This window comes from Papio anubis, chromosome 5, assembly GCF_008728515.1.
Source record: "Papio anubis isolate 15944 chromosome 5, Panubis1.0, whole genome shotgun sequence".
In the NCBI taxonomy this organism is placed as follows: Eukaryota; Metazoa; Chordata; class Mammalia; order Primates; family Cercopithecidae; genus Papio; species Papio anubis.
The window spans coordinates 152732868-152752932 of NC_044980.1; the positions used below are offsets into that span (position 1 = coordinate 152732868).

Sequence of the window (20065 nt, forward strand, 5' to 3'; positions counted from 1 at the left end):
TGCCTCAACTTAGAAAATGAGTCTTCATTCTCTCTGGAAAATTCCCTATTGGAGGCCATCACTAGGCACAAATTCCTGAATCAAAACATTAATTTTTCTAGACATCTGCCCATCTCTTCAGCTGTAAGTACTAATAAAAGTGAAAGCATGCAGCACAGACCATAGAAAATTCCCAACTTCAAAGGGAAAACCTAATTTTAGATACAAATTACAGACTTAAGGTATTTCCAATTCCCAATTCAGTTATTCTACAGACTTGTGACCTTTTCAACATAACCAATTTTTAGAAAAGTACAACCTGCTTAAATAGGAGTGTAACTCAATTTAATATTTTGCAATTTAGATACTCCAGCTCACTAATGAAGATATATTCATTTAGTTGATTTTAGTCCCTGTTCTTTGCCTCCAGTCTGTTATCACATCAAAATTCCTGCTTTTTCAACTTAGTACCGATCTACAGTTACTATTTACAGATTTCTTCCCCATCAAAACCATCTGGGGACACACCACCAAGTCATACAAAAAGGCTTCAGACTAGTGAATCCCACTTTCTCTACCTCACTGATATATAGGGTTTTTTCAGAGACAGGGTCTCACTCTTGCCTAGACCAGAGTGCAGTGGTGTGATCATAGCTCACTGCAGCCTCCAACTCCTGAGCTCAAGCCATCTTAGCCTCCCAAGTAGCTAGGATACAGGCGAATAGCTGGGACTATAGGTGTGCACCACCATGCCGGGCTAAGTTTTTATTTTTCTGCAGAGATGGCAGGGGGGACAGGGGTCTATGTTGTCCAGACTGGTCTCCAACTCCGGGCCTCAAGCAATCATCCCACCTTGGCCTTCCAAACTTCAAGGAATATGGGAATGAGCCACCGCACCTGGCCTCTCACAGATAATTGTTTGTGGTCTTTGGTTCCACATCTGTAAATGAGAGTTGAATGGATGTTCCTTCCAAATGATTAGTCAGCTTCCTGGTCTATAAATTCTAGAAAGTAAAAAGGGAAAAATACTCTGATGCTTTACATTTCTGAGAATTTCCAGAAATAAAGACATTCTTAGCTTTCACAACTCTTCCTTCACTTGGTTTCTCCCTTTGCCAATCCTTTGTTTTAGCCACGACCGTTATTTAAGCCGCAGATTTGGTCTAAGCCAGTTTACTCCCACTGCAAAGGGAAAAAAAATACCCACTTCTGTTATCTCCATATCAAGAATAAGTGCCTTTTATCATTTCAAAGAGAAATATAAAGTGGCTATAACTACCCAATTCAACTATATCTCCATCTGCAGTAGATACTGGACAAATGTATCTAAGACATTTCCATTGGAACAAAAGTTTTTAATATTCAGCTATTAGAGTTTAGAATACACATTTAAGATTAGAGAGATCCTTTAAAACTTGCTTCCCTACTGAAACTACAAATGAAATATGCCAGACTGCCAGTTTAAAGCAAAGGGGTCATTTGGCATAATATCATTTGTGATATGCTCAACCTTTTCCTCAAAGGTGTGTTCTACAAAACTGAATGTTATTTTATATTCAACAATCATGATTTTTTTTCCTTTCTTCTCTTTCCCCATGGCTTCTGAAACAAATCAAATTTGGTTTATGCCACAAGAGCACATTTACCAAGCACTTGACCATATTAGTAATGTCCACTTCAAACCACTGTTAAGATAAAACTCACCCGGATCATTACACACAGCCTTGGAATTACATGTTTTGGTGATTTTTAAGTCTTTCTGAACTTTAGATTTCAAACTTTTAAAAACACCTGAATTAACAAGTTCATTAATCTGAAACAAATACTTGGAAAATCTTTTAGGATAGTTCCTTATAACTTCTCAACCACACTGTGAATTTCAATCAAAGAATTTTTTTTTTTTAAGTATAGTTGTTTCTGTTTGCAGGAAAGAATATGTTCTACTCAAGTGAAACATGTTTTTAAATTGTGTGTTCATAATAATCAAAAAGCATTGAGTTCCCCAGAAGAAATTCCACTTGCTTTTGCAGAAATTCGTAACCAGTTCATAACCTTAAGAAAGCTGACAAGACTATTGATTTTCAACCTCCATTAATCTTTTCATTATGCGTTCCATAACTATTTCAAATTGGATTTAGAAATCCACAAAAACTGCTAACACTTTTAAATTTCTAAAAGTATTGAAATTAGATATCCAAAAGTTGTTAAGACACAAAACGTATGAAAGCAACTTTAAAAATCTTGAGATAAACTTGCCTCCACAGCAAATCAGATATATTTCTCACTACTAATACAAAGCTAAAAATGGAAAATAAGAAATCAAATCTTAGGGACAGATGGACCATGTAGAAAAATAGTAAGCTAAGTTACTAGCCCCAAAAGCAGTGATATATGAGGCAGAAAACCAAACAGAAGAGACCGGTTGTAATTACCCAAATGTAAAAAAAGGAAGCATGTGATGAAATATTAAGGCTAAAAATTAAAATTCACACATTTATGAGAAATTGGCAGGAAGGGGGTATCAAATCTAAAAGCATTATCAAACCTCTATACTATAAAATCTTATTTTGAGAATATACTGATTCATCTCTCATTATTTGAAGTTTTCTTATCTCAGATAATATACTCCCTGATAGGGCAAATAGCAAAATAAAAGTTTGATTTTTTCATCTCTTCTAAACACTCTTACAAAGAATAATTTTCTACCATCTTGAAATTTTTCAAAGCTTTTTGAGAAACACACACAAATAATTTGGATTTAGTTGATTTTATTTAGTTTTTTTTTTTTGTTTTTTTTTTTTTTTACATTTCAAAGCATTACACAATTACATTTTCTCATTTTCTGACCTGCAAACAGATACCTTAAACGGAAATTATTTTGTTTTAATTATCAAATTAGGTACATCCAAAATGCAACAATTACACATATGACAATTAATTCACAAAGTGTAATTTTACTGGGACATATCCTAAGAATTTAGGAACAGCCAGTCAGGAGAAATCTGACCAAATTTAGCAATCAACTATTTACAAATCCAAAATCAAACCTATCTAAACTCCCAAACCAGAAGCTTGAAAGTCTTTATTAAATCCCCACCAGACGAAAGACAGTGATGACTAACACCTATCCAGTCTTGACAGTTTTAATCCCAAACACTGGGCTATTTCCCCAGTCTGTAACTGAATAGCAAGCATCTGTTTATCAAACACCTAACCACCTAACTTTTACACCATTATGCGCATAAGAAGGCTAAGTGTTCATTATTTAAAAAACAAGTAGTCATTAAATATCCACACTATTCCCCCAGCTCACCAAGCCCTTACTGCAATCCCAAATATGCAACCTGTGTCACACAGTGACAGGCTATATTTCATATATATATGTATATATATGTGTATATATACAGTATTAGGTACAAATGGCAATTAACAGTCCCTACAAAAATTCAATTTCAGTTGAGGCTATGGCTCCTATGCCTTGGGATGGTTTTGAACTTCAAAACTGAAAAATACTGCTAAAATCTCATTTCCTTAACACAAAATTTGATTATATGTTCAGTTTAAGCTTCTCAGTCTAAAAATGGCTATAAGGTAAGTATTAAAAAGCCAGCCAACTGAGTGCAACTTCTCTCTCCAATCCGGCCAAGCTATTTCGTAGAAATTATTCCTAACTAGACTAGAAAATCTGTGGTGACTTCCAATGGTCTTGCCTACCTTACTGTCCATGTTCACGTTTCAAACTGTGTCAACAAAGCCCGCACTTCGGGGGTCAGCTGCTTGGCAGCCTTAGCGGCCTCTGTGATAGCCTTGCGATACAGGCCCTTTCTCTTCTTATTAAAGCGTGACTGGAAGTTTTCTAAAAAGGGGGAGAGTTGTGAAAGAGCAAGGAAAGATGTTGTTGGAGACCCAAACCATGAAATACGGGCCTCCTGTCGGACTAAAAGGCCGTTATCTTTCCGGCTCACAGTTATAGTAAGAATACGGGCTGGCCACCAAGGGAAGCCATATATCTTGGCCCAAACAATGTCCCCTACACATATGGTCCTGCCATCTGGTGTGACGCATTTAGAGACGTTTTTGGAAAAGACTTTCATTTTCAAGGAATTACTGAGCTTTTTCTCTTCCTTTGAAGAGGAGGAAGTGGAGGAGGTGGAAGGTGCATGCATACTGCCTGGAGGAAAATCAAAGCTTTCAGAAGAACTACACTCAGAGTTGGAAGATTTCAAATCATCTGTGCTATCAATGCTACACACTGAAGCACTGGAGGAGTCAGATTTCTTTTGATTTAGGGTCATATAAACAGAGATATTGTTTTTGCTGCCCTTTTTGCCCAATGTCTGTGGTTCATCCTGCTCACCAGGCACATGCACTTCATTTGTGTCCTGAACCTCACTGCTGGCCTCTTCAGGGCCTTTTGAGGGACTCTGATTTTCTGAAGGGGCCTCACCTGCTGAGCGGGTAGAGGTGCAGCGAGACTGGGGCTTGGGTGCCATCTTGCCACTCCGCATTTTCTCAAGTCCTGTCTTCAGAGAAGAGTCATTTTCTTCATTCCTGTACCTCTGTGGTTTTAAACGAACCCGGGGTGGAAGGGAACCTGAGCTAGGATTCTGATATCGACGTGTGAAATGGACTTTTGAATGTGCGTTTTTGGAAGTAGAGGTTTCATTTTGCTTCTTTTGTGCCTTTTCTTTGGCAATTTTTAACACTTCCCGAGCTTTCACATGATCCATGTTCTTACTCTGGAGAACTTTTTTAGTACTTAACTGAGCTTTTGATGTATTTGCCTGAGCAGAAACTTTTACGACTCTGCCTCTGCTGTGAGCAATATTTGAAACCTTAACCACAGCATTTCTTTTCTGGCTTTCATTTTGGTTTTTCCCATCCACTTTATGGTCAGTTTTCAGTTTTTTGTTCACAGTAGTTACACTTTCATTTCTCCGTTTTTTATCTTCATATTTAGAAGAGTCACTTGCACTACTACCTTTTCGAATTTCCTTTTTTTCAGCAACAACACTGTTTTTACATTTATCACACAGAACTTGCCTGGGTCGTAGTTTAATAGCATTCATTATTGAAGTGGGTTCTTCCCTGTACATTTTTCGTTTGGGTCGCTTAATTTTCCGAGGAGGTGGCTGAGGTATTGATTGGTTATATGTGTCCCTGATAAACAAAGGGGGAGGATAAGGTGCTCCTTCATGGAAGAGAGGTGGTGGTTTGGAAGTCCACAGGCTTTCAGCCAAACTCAGCTCGGGATGCGGGACAGGAGAAGGGTCATCAGGAACAGCACCATTTGCTTCACACTTGACTTCTGTCCCTTCTTGGAATGTATTACTTTGGAGCTGCATGGCTTCTGGTTTATCCTTATATTCCCTTTTGGGAAATACTGTCACAGGGATACCATGGGGCCCAAACCTTTGAAAGAAATGGAAGAAAAAAAGAAGACATTAAGTTAACATCTATAATTCAATTTCTTAAACGTAAACAACACCTGATGCTTACTTACATAACCTTTCCCGAAAACTACTTCATATTAAAAAACAAGAACACAAAAATCTACTATCTCTTCCCCCAAAAGTCCAGAGACCTTCATTTCTTTAGGTCCTACATTTTTGGTAAAAACAAACAGCTGCCCTAAGCAATGCAAGAATAGTTGACTATACTTAAAATAGGTATTTCCAGTATTGAATCAGAAACAATGTTTTCTCAGACAGCTTTATGTTAAGCATCACATATATTTCATTCACTGAACCATATACAACATTTTCAGTAAATGCAACTACAACTTTTGTGAAACACACATATATTTCTTCCTCTGGTTATAACAGCTTTCAAAACTTCCACAAAGCAAATTCAGCCTTAACTATCCAAAGCTATTTAATGAGTAAAATCCCATCTCAACTTTATTGGTTAATCACTGAAGATTCAAAGAAAGTTGCTCTTCTACTCTTGCATCCTAACTAGTTACCTATTCTGTCTCCCAAAACACAAAAATATCAAGAACTCAGATACTCAAACTACTTCCGAAGCAAACAGTTACAGAGCTGTGGCTTTCTAACTTTTTAAATCATCTCATATTAAGAAATATATCTGCACTGCAATCCAATAAAAACACTTATGAATGTATACATGCATCCATATATACATAAATACACAAACTTAAGCAAAAGTTTCACCAAGTACTTAACTGTGTATTTTGTGATACATAATTTCTTTTCTACTCTGGTCTACTTCATTTGTTTTAAGGCTAGTCAGACCCATTAAACTGATTTGAAAACTGTTACGGGTCCAGACCCTGTTTGCACACCACAGTACCTAATACAAATCTTTAAAATTCTCAGTTTTTAATAACCTTATTTGACAGAGTTAGAAATAACAGTGTTTTAACGTGCCTGGGCTGAATACCAAGAACCTGATCCTTAAAATAAACCTTAAAATAAACTTGCTATACTAAGTTTTCTTCACATAAAATCAAATCACGCTACCAAATAATTTCAGCATATATGTTAGCATGTTGACTGTATGCACTATTTGATTCCAACAGTATCTAATACAATACAACTGTAATGCCAGTCCTGTAAGGCAAAGAGCTTAGACCTAAACCCAAAGATTGGCTTCGGGTAGTCAGTCACGCGGAACCTACAAAACTAGATGCCAATGTTAAATATGTCTGTTTTTCTACATTACAAATCTTCAGTGTCCAGATTCTCCAAAATGTTAAAAAAAAAAAAAAAAAAAAAAAAGACAGGATCTCACTCGGTCATCCAGGGTGCAGTGCAGTGGTACCATCACAGCTCACTGCAGCCTCGACCTCCTAGGCTCAAGCAATCCTCCCATCTCAGCCTCCCATGTAGCTGGGACCACAGACACACGTCACCATGACTGGCTAATTTTAGTATTTTTTGTAGAGACAGGGTTTCACTCTGTTGTCCAGGCCAGTCTTGAATGACTGAGCTCAAGCAGTCTGCCCGCCTCAGCCTCCCAAAGTGCTGGGATTACAGATGTGAGCCACCGTGTCCAGCTGGAAATGTCCTTATGCTCCCAAAAAGGTTCAGAATACCTTTGCTAGGAAGAACTCCGGATATTAGGTACTAACAGCTGCAGACAAACCTAAACGTGGGCAGGATTTACAAAGAGCCAGCATACACCAGATACTATTCTAGCACCTGAATACTTTTTTCCCCAAAGTCTTTGTTAGCCTGGCTACCACAAACCAATAACTTACAGCAAATACTTACAAAACATAAAAAGGAAAGGCTTTTTTACCTACGGTAGGAAAAGATTAGGTCTCGGCTAGTCCAAAAAGGAAAGGTACCCTCCTATTGTATCAGACTGCACAGAAAGCTGCTTTCTCCATTCTAACTTCTGGTAACCAAGTGTTTGCTTCCTGACTACTTAACTCAAAGTAACTTTAAGCATTTAACGCTTTCTTACACAGTACACAGGAGCTCATTAACCACTTTTTCAAAAGATGACAGGACAAAAGAGGTGCTTGTGTTTTAATGTAGAACCAACATAAACAATGTGACTTATTTGATGTAATACCACTACTTGCATTAACAATAACATTTTCTAACTCATAAGAAGGCATCATTTTGCCTCCATCACACATTCACATGATGTTTCAATAGCTGAATAAAGAGAAGTGCCCTTCCTCTTATTGATTTATAAAATTTTTTTATAGAGACAGAGTCTCACTCTGTCACTCAGGCTGGAATGCAGTGGTGCAATCATGGATCACTGCAGCATCAACCTCTTGAACTCAAGCCATCCTCTCACCTCAGCCTCCCGAGTAGCTGGAACTACAGGCACCTGCCACCATACCCAGCTCCCTTCCTTTTATTAGGACTAACTAAACCATACTTACCTTAATGTTTGAGGTGAATTTTCACAGCTATCTTTATCAACTGTTTGTATCCTCTAAACTCATTTTTGCATGTGTAAAATAAAACACTATTTCCGACCTTAAAGGATTCAGATAAAGATCAATAGGTCAATACACGGCAGCCATTTTCCTTGGCTAAAATTTACTTTATTTAATTTGCTTCATGTAAGTGATTTAATCTTATTTTCAAACTAATAACCTAAAGCCTGATGCAGTGGCTCACGTCTATAATCCTAACACTTTGAGAGGGTGAGGTGGACAAATTGCTTCAGTCCAGGAGTTTCAGACCAGCCTGGGCAACACAGGAAGACTCCATGTCTCTACAAATAGAAAACTTAGCCTGGTATGGGGGTGTGTACCTGTGATCCCAGCTACTTGGGAGGCTGAGGTGGGAGGATTGCTTGAGCCCGGGAGGTCAAGGCTTCAGTGAGCAATGTTCGCACTATTGCACTCCAGCTTGAGCAACTGAGTAAGACTTTGTCTCAAAAAAAAAAAAAAAAAAAAAAAAGGCCGGGGCAGTGACTCACGCCTGTAATCCCAACACTTTGGGAGGCCTGAGGTCAGGAGTTCGAGACCAGCCTGGCCAACATGGTGAAAACCCGTCTCTACTAAAAATACAAAAATGAGCTGGGTATGGTGGCACGCACCTGTAGTCCTAACTACTCGGGAGAATTGCTTGAACCCGGGAGGCGGAGGTCGCAGTGAGCCGAGATCACACCACTGTACTCCAGCCTGGAGACAGAGAGAGACTCCGTCTCAAATAAAATAAAAAGAAATAAAACAAATACAAAAACAAAAAACACCTAATAATTTACTAGAGGTTTCTTTGGTGGGGGGGGGGGTTGTTTTGTTTTTTTGAGACAGACTCTCACTGTCGCCCAGGCTGGAGTGCAGTGGCGCAACCTCAGCTCACTGCAACCTCCGCCTCCTGGGTTCAAGCTATTCTCATGTCTCAGCCACTTGAGTAGCTAGGAGTACAGGCACATGCCATCACGCCAGGCTAATTTTTATATTTTTAGTAGATGGGGTTTCACCATGTTGGCCGGGCTGGTTTTGAACTTCTGGCCTCAAGTGATCCACCAGCCTCAGCCTCCCACAGTGCTAGGATTACAGCGAGAGCCACTGCAACAAGCCAATTTTGCTAGAGTTTAGGGTCCTTCCCATATATTTAATTCATACTCTCAATGCAAGTATGGCCCAGCCAATTACTTTACAGCTGTTTATATCAAGTAATGGAATCTGATATGTTTATCTTTATGAAGTTCAGTAAGAATGTTACTATTTCGCAACTGGATTGTTTTTCTTCTTTGCTGTTCCCACATAAGCATACAAAATACCCAAGTGTTAAACGCTTTTAATAACATAGGGAAGAAGCACCTAATTGTATAACGATGAGTGAAAACTGTAGTGAAAACTACAAAGAGGGGGAAAAGAGGAAATAAAACTGGTAATTGTGTGTGGGTAGTGAATGCCTAGCAAAGCAGAAAAATGTATCTAAATAATAATAAAACATCCTCAAAGGACCAAAAAGATAAATCACTTTAAGAAGAAATGGGGATCGCTTCATCTCAGTAATCCTGCTGTCACCCTTACACAGATAATACCTAAGGCAGTGTTACCAAACTAAGGATGGAGACACTAATTTTGAAATCAATTTCAGGGGTCACACTATGATTCAAATAAAATCAGAGTGTAAAAGTAGAAGTAAATATCTGTAACTGCAATGAATCTGTTTCATACATGTATATAAGGATATATGGATAAGAATATAAAGCAGAAACAAAACTATGGTCCCTTAAAAACCCTAATTTCTCCCAGCCTGACCAACATGGTGAAACCCTATCTCTACTAAAAATACAAAAATCAGCCAGGCGTGGTGGTGCACGCCTGTAATCCCAGCTACTCGGGGGAAGGCTGAGGTTGCAGTGAGCCGAGATCATGCCACTGCACTCCAGCACTCCAGCCTGGGTGACAGGGCAAGACTCCATCTCAAAAAAAAATAAAAAATAAAAATAAAAATAAAACCCTAATTCTTCAAGTACAATCTGAGAAAAATTACATCACAACTCCTCGGAGTGTTTGCAGTGGAAATTCCTAAGCCCTGCCCAAAACATAAATCATAAAACTTTCCTACAGTGGAACTGGGATCTGGTATTTTAGCAAGCACCTTGGCTTTAGCTTTTCCTAAGGGAAGACATTTATGTTTCATGTGAATGCTCACCAAGATTTTATTGAGTAAGTGTTTAGGTGAAAGGCTGACTGGTATCCTTTGCTTTAAGTTTTCCAAAAGAACTTTCTACAAATACTCCCAAAAAGTTGAGTAATAAGATACTCTACCCACTTTGTACAGCATAAAGGCATGTGTTAATGTATTAGTGACTCCTAACCCTTATCCACTTTCAGTCTTTAACTACTACCCAAAGATTCTAAAGTAAAACAATTCAGGTATTATGGCTTAATTAAAAATATTGCAACTGTCTGCAAATCTGTAATTCTTTGAAAATAAAACTTTCTGTGAATGTTATTCAACAAAAAAAATTCTTTTTCATTTAATAGAGAAGCGGTCTCCCTATGTTGTCCAGAGTTAGTCTTGAACTCCTGGGCTCAATCAACCTGCCTTCCATAGTGCTGGGATTAGAGGTGTGAGCCACCACAGTCGGCCTCAAAATTCTTTTAAAGTAAATATCTTCTTAATAATTTAGGAGTAAGTGCCAAAAAAAAAAATGTGTTTTTTTGTTTTTCTTTTCGGAGACAGAGTCTCACTCTGTCACCCAGGCTAGAGCGCAGTGGCCTGATTTCAGCTCACCGCAACCTCCCCCTCCTGGGTTCAAGCAATTCTCATGCCTTGGCCTCCCAAGTGGGTGTGTGCCACCATGCCCAGCTAACTTTTGTATTTTTAGTAGAGATGGAGTTTCGCCATGTTGGCCAGGCTGGTCTCAAACTCTTGGCCTCAACTGATCGGCCCTCCTTGGCCTCCCAAAGTATTAGGATTACAGGCGTGAGCCACTGCACCTGGCCAGTGTCAAAATTTTAAGGGGGAAGAACACTAGGGTTTAATAGTTACTTTGTGTTGCCAGGCACAGTGGCTCACACCTGTAATCCCAGCGCTTTGGGAGGCCAAGGCAGGCGGATCACCTGAGGTCAGGAGTTCAAGACCAGCCCGGCTAACATGGTGAAACCCTATCTCTACTAAAAATACAAAAATGAGCAAGGCATGGTGGTGCACACCTATAGTCCCAGCTACTGGGGAGGCTGAGGCAGGAGAACAGCCCTGGGACACAGTGGCTGCAGTGAGTCAAAATATCGCACCACTGCATGCACTCCAGCCTGGGCGACAGAGTGAGACTCCATTCTCAAAATAATAATAAAAATAAATAAAAATTAGCGAGGCGTGGTGGCACATGCCTGCAGTCACAGCTACTTGGGAGGCTGAGGTGGGAGAATCGCTTGAACCATGATTGCACCACTGCACTCCAGCCTGGGTGACAGAGACCCTGTCTCAAAAACAAAACAAAAAAAGGCCATGAGCAGGAATGGTGGCTCATGCCTGCACCTTGGGAGGCCAAGACAGGAGGATAGCCTCAGGTCAGGAGTTCAAGACCAGCCTGGTCAACATATCCAGATGGTATCTCTACAGAAAAAGGAAAAAGAAAAAAAAAATAATACCCAGATTCACTTTTTATTTTGAGCCAATGATTTTAGAAACTACCTTGCCTTACAAACAGCAGCAGACTAAATCACAGAAGAGGTAAAACTGAAGCAAGCTTCTTGTGGTTCATATTTCATCTCTTTGTAAGACTGGTTACGATGTCAAAGTTTAACCTGAGAAAAAAATGAAACAGCTAAATGCAAAAGAAAATTTTACCACAGGCCGGGCGCGGTGGCTCAAGCCTGTAATCCCAGCACTTTGGGAGGCCGAGACGGGCGGATCACGAGGTCAGGAGATCGAGACCATCCTGGCTAACACGGTGAAACCCCGTCTCTACTAAAAAATACAAAAAAAAACTAACCGGGCAAAGTGGCGGGTGCCTGTAGTCCCAGCTACTCAGGAGGCTGAGGCAGGAGAATGGCATGAACCCAAGAGGAGGAGCTTGCAGTGAGCTGAGATCCGGCCACTGCACTCCAGCCTGGGTGACAGAGCAAGACTCCGTCTCAAAAAAAAAAAAAAAGAAAAAGAAAAAAAATTTTACCACAAAAAATTAAAAATGGAATTATAATACAATCCAGGAATCCCACTTCTGGGTACATATCCAAAAGAATTGTAAGCAGGATCTCAAAGAGATATTAGCCAAAAGGTAGAAGGTGGAAGCAACCCAACTGTCTACTGACATATGAAAGGACAACAACGTGTGAGCTAGACAGAGATATATAGATATATAAATATATTATACAAAATAGTATTTTCAGTCTTAAAAAGGCTGAAATCATAGACCAGGTGTGGTGGCTCACACCTATAATACCAGCATTCTGGGAGCCTGAAGCAGGCAGACTGCTTGATGTCAGGAGTTCAAGACCAGCCTGGCCAATATGGTGAAACCCTGTCTCTACTAAAAATACAAAATTAGTGGAGCATGGTGGTGCATGCCTGTAATCCCAGCTACTTGGGAAGTTGAGGCACAAAAACTGTGTGAACCCAGGAGGCAGAGGTTGCAGTGAAAAGAGATCATGCCACTGCACTCCAGCTGGGGTGACAGAGTAAGACTCTGTCTCGAAAAAAAAAAAAAAAAAAAAAGGAAGTCATGGCACATGCTACAACATGAATAAGTCTTGAGGACATTAAGTAAGCCAATCATAAAAAGATACTGTATGAATCCACTTACATGAGAAGTATCTGAAGTAGTCAAATTCACAGAAGCAGAAAGTAGAATAGTTTATAGCAGGTGGAAAAGGAGAAATGGGAAGCTGTTGTTTAAAAACTATTGAATTTTAGTTTTGCAAGATGAAAAACTTCTGGAGATCTGCTTCACAACACTGTGAATGTACTTAACACTATTGAACTGTATCCTTAATGGTTAAAATACATTTTGTTATTTTTTTTTTTTTTTACAATTTCAAAAGCCTTTTAAAAATGTGTATCTAAGGTAGGCATTCCCATAGTCCAAGGTATTTAGGAGGCTAAAACAGAAGGATCACTTGAACCAGAGTTCGAGGCCATCCTGGGCAACACAGAAAGAACCAACCATTTAAAAAAAAAAAAAAAATGCGTGGCTGGCCATGGTGGCTCACGCCTGTAATCCCAGCACTTTGGGAGGCCAAGGCAGGCGATCACCTGAGGTCAGGAGTTTAAGACCAGCCTGGCCAACATGGCAAAACCCTGTCTCTACTAAAAATACAAAAAGTAGCCGGGCGTGGTGGCATGCGCCTGTAATCCCAGCTACTTGGGAGGCTGAAGCAGGGGAATCACTTGAACCTGGGAGGTGGAATTTACAGATCGCACCACTGCCCTCCAACCTGGGCAACCAGGCGAGACTCCACCTCAAAAAAAAAGACAAAAAAAATGCAGCTAAGCACGGTGGCTCAAGCCTGTAATACTAGCTACTCAAGAGGCTGATCACTTGAGGCCAGGAGTTTAATTAAGTCCAGCCTGGGCAACATAGCAAGACCTGATCTCAAAATTAAGTAAAAAATTAAAATATGAAACAATGAAAAAAAAAAATGTATATCTAGCTAAATATAGAGAGGAAAGTTTTATGAAAAGCAATACATTGGCACAGTAAAGAATTATTAGTGCAAGGGAAACAGTAATTACATAGTGGAGAAACAGTACAACACCCTAACCTGAGAGAGAATCAAAGTTTACATTGCCAATGAGGGCACATGGCTATCATAGGCCTGCAGATGTGGTGTTCCCGAGAACACAACATTCCCTGCGTAACCTAACCCTCTCAGGAGTAGTATCTGGCAAATCCAAATTGAGGAACAGTCCTTATTACATAATTGCTACATAATTATGTTGCAAGTAAATGTAATACATAATCATTTACTAGAGAAGAAAAAACACATTGAAGGAAATTTCTATTGGAAAAATTGAAGAAATAATGAAACGTGAGATACAAAGTAAAGTATTCTATCAATGTTTCTTTAATTTGAAAACTATACTGTGGCTACAGTTTTCCTTTGATCTTAGAAAAGAAATGCTCAAGCATAAGTAAAGGAGAATGATGTCTTCAACTCAGCCTCAAACAGTTCAGGAAACAAATTTATTTACATAGAGAATGACAAATTAAATGTGGCAGAATGTTACAAATGACTCTCTCTAGAAAGAGTTTACAAGAATTCCCTGCTATGTTTTAAATTATCTAAAAATAAGAAGCTAAAAAAGTAAAAAGCATGAATTCAGTTTACTTAGTTCCACCAATACTTCTATGCAAAGAAAGCACACAAAAAAGAAAATCTATCCCACTTAAGTGCAAATGCCAGCAAATTCACCTCAATTATCACTAAGCATAACTCTATATGAAACATAGTGAGACCCCCATCTCTTAAAAATAAATAAAATGCTTAAAAAACAAGTATGCTAACTGGTCTGATGGTATAAAACAGTCTCAACCCTAGGTCACAGCTTCAGTAGGTGAGACCAGAATGTACCAGTCAATGCTAAATGAGGTTACAGTCTTCAGAAGGAAAGAAATCACCGTGGATTAGTGATCAGGAAATGGGCTTTGCAGGGAATGGGAACTAGAAAGGCTCAAGCAGATTAAGTGAAGAGCAAAACAGACAGTGGTAAATGGTGAAGACTAGTTATCCATTCTGAATATTACTAAGGATTCAGAGGCTTAAATAAGCAATAAAATAAAGGTGATCCACTGGCAGAAAAAGAGGAGGGCATGTTGGTGAGCATACCTGAGTGGAGAGGGCTGTCAGTTTAAGAGTGTGATAGATGGAGAACAACCAGTCTCTTAATAAGAAGGCTGGATGGGAGGAGTAGCTCACGCCTGTAATCTCACACTTTGGGAGGTCGAGGTGGGTGGATCACTTGAGACCAGGAGTTCAAGACCAGCCTGGCCAATGTGGTGAAACCCCACCTCTACTAAATATACAAAAAAATTAGCCGGGCCTGGCAGTGTGCGTCCATAATCCCATCTACTCAGGAGGCTGAGACAGGGGAATCGCATGAACCTGGGAGGCAGAGGTTGCAGTGACCTGAGATGCACCACTGTACTCCAGCCTGGGCAACACAGTGAGTCTCTGTCTCAAAAAAAAAAAAAAAAAAAAAAAAAAAAAACTAAAAAAGAAAAAGAGGAGACTGGCTGAGAGTGATAGTGATGGCTCATGCCTATAATCCTAGCACTTTAGGAGGCTGAGGCAGGAGGATCACCTGAGGCCAGGAATTTTGAGATCAGCCTAGGCCACATAGGCAGACGCTGTCTCTTTAAAAAATTAGCTGAGTGTGGTGACACACATCTGTGGTCCCAACTACTTGGGAGGATGAGATGAAAGGATCGCTTGAGCCCAGAAGGTCAAGCCTGAAGTGAGCCATGATGGCACCACTGCACTCCAGGCTGGATGACAGAGTGAGACTTTGCCTCAAAAAAAAAAAAAAAAAGAGAGAGAGAGAGACTAGCGAAGTCTTCTGTCTAGTGATGTGGATTAAATGTGTCTAAATTACTTTGTTAAAAACGTGACTCAGGCACGGTGGCTCACACCTGTAATCCTAGCACTTTGGGAGGCCGAGGTGGGTGGATCACCTGAAGTCAGGAGTTCAAGACCAGCCTGGCCAACATAGCAAAACCCGTTTCTACTAAAAATACAAAAAAATTAGCCGGGCGTGATGGTGGGTGCCTATAATCCCAGCTACTCATGAGGCTGGTGCAGGAGAATTGCTTGAACCTGGGAGGCAGAGTTTGCAGTGAGCCGAGATCACGCCACTGCACTCCAGCCTGGGCAACAGAGAGAGATTCTATCTCAAAAAAAAAAAAAAAAAAAAAAAAACTTAAGCACAGCTATTCTAGTCTGATCCCATCATTTAAAAATTACAAAGAAGAACACAAAAATAATTTCCTTTCCATTATATTCTCAAATATGAGCCCTTTTCCATAATGTTTAGAAAGCATACTGGTGGCCAGGCGCTGTGGCTCATCCCTGTAATCCAAGCACTGCTGGAGGCCAAAGCAGGAGTATTGTTTGAGCCTAGATGTTCAAGACATTGTCATTACTAAAAATAAAACAATTAACCAGGTGTGGCGGCACAGGCCTGTAGTCCCTGCTATTCAGAAGGCTGAGGCAGGAGGATCACTTGAGACCAGGAGTTCAAGGATGCAGTAAGCTATGATCATGCCACTACACTCCAGCCTGGGCAACAGAGACCCTGTCTCTAAGGGAGAAAAAAAAAAAGAACAGGCCGGGCGCAGTGGCTCACAGCTGTAATCCCAGCATTTTGGGAGGCCGAGGCGGGCAGATCATGAGGTCAGGAGATGGAGACCAACCTGGCTAACACGGTGAAACCCTGTCTCTACTAAAAATATAAAAAATTAGCCAGGCGTAGTGGCACGCGCCTGTAGTCCCAGCTACTCGGGAGGCTGAGGCAGGAGAATCACCTGAACCTGGGAAGCAGAGGTTGCAGTGAACCGAGATCACGCCACTGCACTCCAGCCTGAGCGACAGAGACTCCTTTTCAAAAAATAAAGAAGAAAAACGGAAAAAAGAAAGCAAGCATGCCAGAAGGGGACTGTAGGGACAAAACTTACCTACTAAAAGACTGTAACAATTTTCTCATAAGCCATCAGCCCCCAGGTGTTAATGAGAAAAAAAGATTAAGAAACACCCCCACCCTCCACTGTGCAAGCAACTGTTACCTCATTCCCTAGTAAAATTTTGTCATTCTTCCAAATTAAAAGGGGAAAGTAGGCCGGGTGTGGTGGCTCACACCTGTAATCCCAGCACTTTGGGAGGCCAAGGCGGGTGGATCACAAGGTCAGGATATCGAGACCATCTTGGCTAACACGGTGAAACCCCATCTCTACTAAAAATACAAAAAAAAAAAATCAGACGGGCATGGTAGCGGGCGGCTGTAGTCCCAGCTACTCAGGAGGCTGAGGCAGGGGAATGGCGTGAAACCAGGAGGCAGAGCTTGCAGTGAGCCAAGACAGCGCCACTGCACTCCAGCTTGGGCAACAGAGTGAGACTCCATCTCAAAAAGATAAAAAAAGGGAAAGTAACACTTCACAGGTATTATCTGAAACTTCCACAGATCCTTTCAAAGCATTTTAAAGATGCTCCTATTAAACTGTAGGCCACAGAATAACAGGATGCAGGTTCAGTGGATATTCAAAAGCAAACCCATGTTAAGTGACTTCAAAAGCTACTGTCGGTCAGGCACAGTGGCTAACACCTGTGAGCCCAGCACTTTGGCAGGCCAAGGCAAGAGGATCACTTGAGGTTAGGAGTTCGAGACCAGCCTGGCCAACATGGTACAACTCCGTCTTTACTGAAAATACAAAAAAATTAGCCAGGCATGGTGGTGCACACCTGCAGTCCCAGCTGCTCGGGAAGCTAAGGCAGGAGAATATCTTGACCCCAGGAGGCAGAGGTTGCAGTGAGCCAAGATCACGCCACTGTATTCCAACCTGGGCAACCAGGTGAGACTCCATCTCAAAAAAATAAATAAAAAGAAAAAACTACTGTCACATTCATCCTATTAAGAGTTCTGCCACTTAGCACCTAGTTCATAAAAGTAATAATAGTTTGGCTGGGCACAGTGGCTCACACCTGTAATCCCAGCACTTTGGGAGGCCAAAGCAGGCAGATAACCTGAGGTTAGGAGTTTGAGACCAGCCTGACCAACATAGAGAAACACACAAAAAATTAGCTGGGCATGGTGGCACATGCCTGTAATCCCAGCTACTCAGGAGACTGAGGCAGGAGAATCATTTGAACCCGGGAGGTGGAGACTGCAGTGAGCCGAGATCATGCCATTGCACTCCAGCCTGGGCGACAAGAGCAAAGCTCCGTCTCAAGAAAAAAAAAAAAGTAATAATAGTTAATACTTATATAGCACTTGCTATATACAAGGCATTATTCTAAATGTGTAATTACATTAATTGATTTAATCACCACAGCAAACCTATTAGTAAACTACTATTACTGTCCCTATTTTATAGCTGAAGAAACTAAAGCACAGAAACGGAAAGTGACCTTCCCAAGGAAGGCGATCCAGTGGCTCTCCCAGTAGAGCCAGTATATGTATCCAGGAAGTGGCCCGAAGTCAGGTTCTTAACCACAGTCTCCCCTCATTTCATTAAGTTACTTAACTTCTCTTCACCAAGAGAGAGAGGGAGCTAACAGGTCTGCATGCTCTTGTCTGAATCCTGAAGTGGTAGACAGGCTTCAGAATTCACAATTTTTCTGATTTTCAGGAGATAATAAGCATGCCATTATCAAGCATTTAATGTTTCAGCACTGAAATAAAATGAAAGCATACTAAATGGGATGGATAAATAGGGAAAATAGCCTTACATCACTGCAGGTCAGGTTACGTTTTATCACCAAAAAAGAAACAAAAGAAGTTCAGTTTTCAGAACTTTTTGTATTTTCAAATTGTAGTCAACAATCTTGATAGAATTTTCAGCAAGATTAAATAATACATATACATGAGTGCTTATACCATAGGGTCTAGAACACAGTAGGTGGGCAAAATATTTGGTAGCTATTATATTAAAATGTATTTGATTTTATTTACTGTATGGCATTGGATAATTTTTTAATTAAAAGCTCCAAGTATTACAAGGGCAGTCTGCAGAGTACTCAAATAGATAGGGGGTGGGAGGGAAGAAGACTTTAGCAATATTAAAAACAGTGTCTTATAAAATCAACTGGTGTGGAGAAAGGCTGAAAAAATAAAGATATTTCTGACCATAAGAAAGTACTCAATCTTGGCCGGACACAGTGGTTCACACCCGTAATTACAGCACTTTGGGAGGCCCAGGCAAGTGGATCACTTGAGGCCAGGAGTTCAAGACCAGTCTGGCCAACACGGTGAAACCCCATCTCTACTAAAAATACAAAGAAAGTAGCCAGGTGCAGTGGTACACACCTGTAATCCCAGCTACTCGGGAAGCTGACACACAAGAATCACTTGAACTCAGGAGGCAGAGGTTGCAGTGAGCTGAGATCGTGCCACTGTGCTCCAGCCTGGGCAACACAGCAAGACTCTGTCTCAATAAAAGAAAAAAAAAAATTACTCAATCTTTAAAAAAAGTATATTTATCAATCTTCTTTTATAAATCACAGGCAGCTCTGGAGAGGAAAAGTTTAAACTCTAATAATTTACATTTTAAGCTCCCAACCACATGCCTTCAAACAATCCTCTAAAAAAACCTTACCTGTATAATTAAGTTTGAAAATAAAAATGGAAACAACTAGATAGAAAACACTTATGCTTCAGTCTTTTCAAAAGAAAAAATAACATCTGTACAGTATTCAAATTATTTAACTCCCTAAATGGAAATTCCTTTTTAAATAACTATCCAAGAAAATTATAACAGTCACAAAGTGGGCAAAATATATATATATATGAAATATATATATGTATTTTTTTTTTTTTTGAGACAGAGTCTCACTCTGTCACCCAGGCTGGAGTGCAATGGCGCGATCTTGGCTCACTGCAAGCTCCGCCTCCCAGGTTCACGCCATTCTCCTGCCTCAGCCTCCTGAGTAGCTGGGACCACAGGCGTCTGCCACCACGCCCAGAAAATTTTTTTTTGTATTTTTTAGTAGAGATGGGGTTTCACTATGTTAACCAGGACGGTCTCGATCTCCTGACCTCATGATTCACATGCCTCAGCCTCCCAAAGTGCTGGGATAATAGGTGTGAACCACTGCGCCTGGCTGCAAAATATTTTTAAGATCAGACAATCTTGATTTCAATTTTGTATTAATACATCACTTACAGCAACCTACTTGACATTTTCCAAATAAATTAAATGCGGTATAAAATAATCTTTTTTATGGGAGACCAAGGTGGGAGGATCACCTGAGGTTAGAAGTTGGAGACCAGCCTGGCCAACATGGTGAAACCCCATCTCCATTAAAAATACGAAAAAACTAGCCAGGCATGGTGGCACACATCTGTGGTCTCAGCTGCTTGGTAGGCTGAGGCTGAAACAGGAGGACAAAGCAGACTTGGGAGGTTGCGTGGGGCAGTCTCTGCTCAGATTTGAGTGACAGATGACTCCATCTTAGAAAAGAATCTTCGGGATTTTACAA

At 40.4% G+C, this 20065-nt stretch overlaps 1 protein-coding gene across 23 annotated transcripts in view; it reads right to left on the bottom strand.

Moving 5' to 3' along the window:
* Nucleotides 1-20065, bottom strand: part of PWWP2A (PWWP domain containing 2A) — a 64678-nt gene that overhangs the window by 29877 nt on the left and 14736 nt on the right. For 9 of the 23 annotated variants that reach the window (XR_002522849.2, XR_004183873.1, XR_004183872.1 and 6 more), the window contains one exon: nucleotides 4427-5391. Coding sequence is in view for 6 of the 23 variants with exons in the window: in XM_021939933.2 (XP_021795625.1) it covers nucleotides 4427-5391 (965 nt within the window). In the remaining 17 variants the exon portion in view is untranslated. Of the gene's footprint in view, nucleotides 1-666; nucleotides 984-1313; nucleotides 5392-20065 lie in introns of those variants that run through there. The other 14 variants (XR_004183870.1, XR_002522847.2, XR_004183876.1 and 11 more) reach the window with 5 other exon arrangements.